The sequence below is a fragment of the Megascapheus bottae genome, chromosome 2 (assembly GCF_031878675.1).
Source record: "Megascapheus bottae isolate mThoBot1 chromosome 2, mThoBot2.hap1, whole genome shotgun sequence".
NCBI classification, from domain to species: Eukaryota; Metazoa; Chordata; class Mammalia; order Rodentia; family Geomyidae; genus Megascapheus; species Megascapheus bottae.
Window position 1 is genome coordinate 12000579 of NC_143510.1, and position 2162 is coordinate 12002740.

A 2162-nucleotide genomic window follows, 5' to 3' on the forward strand; every position below is an offset into this window, starting at 1 on the left:
CAATTAAGTGGCTACTTGTAATTGCAACTGTCTCCTAGTTTTCTTTAATCTGAACTTTTTCCTCTTATGTTATTTCACATTTATTATTAATAATCGATGCTTATTCATCATTAATTCATTCTTAATGAGTTGATAGCTGATATTGAATTCCTAGTCATTCCTGTAATTTTTATAGATGGTCTTTTTTCCCCTGGAAACAGTATTTCCATTAAGCTGCTTTCCTGAAATTTCAAACATATTTTGAACACATGTATGAAAAGAGTTTAGAAATACAATGACCTTGTAGATGTACAAGTTGTTGGTAATGACAGTTTGATATGAATTTCAAAAGCAAGAACCTAGGATAGCATTGTAAACAAGGCTTTGGCACTGTACTCAAGACTTCATGTCACAAAATAATGGCACTTTACATCTATGATGTTAAAACTGAAAAGCTTGAGAAGGAGCAGGCTTATTGGAATTTAGAAATCTATTTTTGAATTTCATTATGGCTGATTTTACATCTTGATTTCTCAATGTATACACAACTGGGTTCAGAATGGGTGTAAAGATGGTATAAAACACAGACAAGCTCTTCTCTGTCATAAAGCTGCTTTGTGGCCACATATAGATGAAAATGCATGGCCCAAAAAACATGAAGACAACAATAAAATGAGCTGTACAGGTAGAAAGGGCCTTAGATGATCCTCTGGAGGAATGATTCTTGATAGTAACCAGGACAATCACATATGAATTAAATAAAAGAATAAAACACGACAAAGCAATAATGCCACTTGTTGAGATCATGAAAAGGCCCAGAATGTAAGTGTCCACACAAGCCAGCTGGAACACTACAGGAAGATCACAGAAAAAGCTGTCTACCTTGTTTGGGCCACAGAATGGTAAAGTGAGGGCAAATATAACCTGGCTCATTGAATGCATGACTCCCACCACCCAGGAAGCTACCACAAGGGCAACACATACCTGGGGACTAATGATTGAAGCATAATGCAGGGGCTTACAGATTGCAATGTATCTATCAAAAGACATAGCCATCAGTAAAATAATTTCAGTACCAGTGAAAAGATGCAAAAAAAATATCTGTGTGATACAGCCATTAAAAGAGATAGTTTTATGACTAGTTATGTAGTCTGAAATCATCTTGGGAGTGGCAAATGAAGCAAGGGACATATCAATAATGGAAAGGTTGGTGAGCAAGAAATACATAGGAGAGTGCAGGTGAGAGTCAGCCACAACTGCGATAACTATGAGGGTATTCCCCACTACTGTTGCCACATAAAACAGTGAAAACACCATAAAGAAAATCATCTGTAGTTCCCAGGAATTAGAGAGCCCCAGCAAAACAAATTCAGACACAGCAGATACATTGGCCATTTCCACAGTCTTGGGTCATAGGTAGAAGTCTGTATTTACAAAGAGAATAATAAAAGAAAAGATTTAGTTGAAGCAAAAACTCTATTTCTGATTGTCTACTTTGGAGACTTTTTTTCCTCTTTGAAAACTTATACTGCTAATTATTTTCTTTGTCTCATTTGATATATTGGCTTAAAAAGAAACTATTGCATAATAGATATAAATCAAATCAATCTGTAAAACATGTAATCATATCAGTTGAAATTAGCATCCTTTCTTGACACCAAGTCTTGCTATGTATTCCAGAGTAGATTTTCCTTTGAAACTCTTTCCTTTCAAACAAAGGTCAAAGGAATGCTATAACATTCCTGGCTTGAAAGAACATCCTTGTGGTTCTCAATATTGAGTAAATAGAAATAAATAGTATAAATACACTATACTTATGGTACTTTTATATTTGTCAATCAACTCATAATCTTAGTGATAATGATTAACACTTAAACATTTAATTTATGCTGAAAATGGGTTAAACAAATGCAGAAATATACATACACATTTAATCATTTGGAATACATACATAAAGACATCAATAATGAAAATGTGTATAACTCTATATCACAATGCCTTTTTAGGACATTGTTTTGAGACTTTAAACACACTCATAGGACAGTTATAAGTTTCCAGATAACTGTTAACACGTTTTAAGATAGAAGTTTGAAACCCAGAATAAATTCCAACTCTATTACAAAAAATTTAACTTGTATGAGTCATCATTTTGCCTTTTCTGAAATGTCATATTCTCCCTTTCA

At 33.7% G+C, this 2162-nt stretch overlaps 1 protein-coding gene across 1 annotated transcript; it reads right to left on the minus strand.

Annotated features, from left to right (window-relative positions):
• Positions 1–420: 420 nt before the first annotated feature.
• On the minus strand, positions 421–1374 carry LOC150066391 (olfactory receptor 4K2). The gene has a single exon (XM_090352791.1). The coding sequence runs from the start codon at positions 1372–1374 to the stop codon at positions 421–423; it is 954 nt and encodes a 317-aa protein (XP_090208917.1).
• Between the last annotated feature and the right edge of the window lie 788 nt (positions 1375–2162).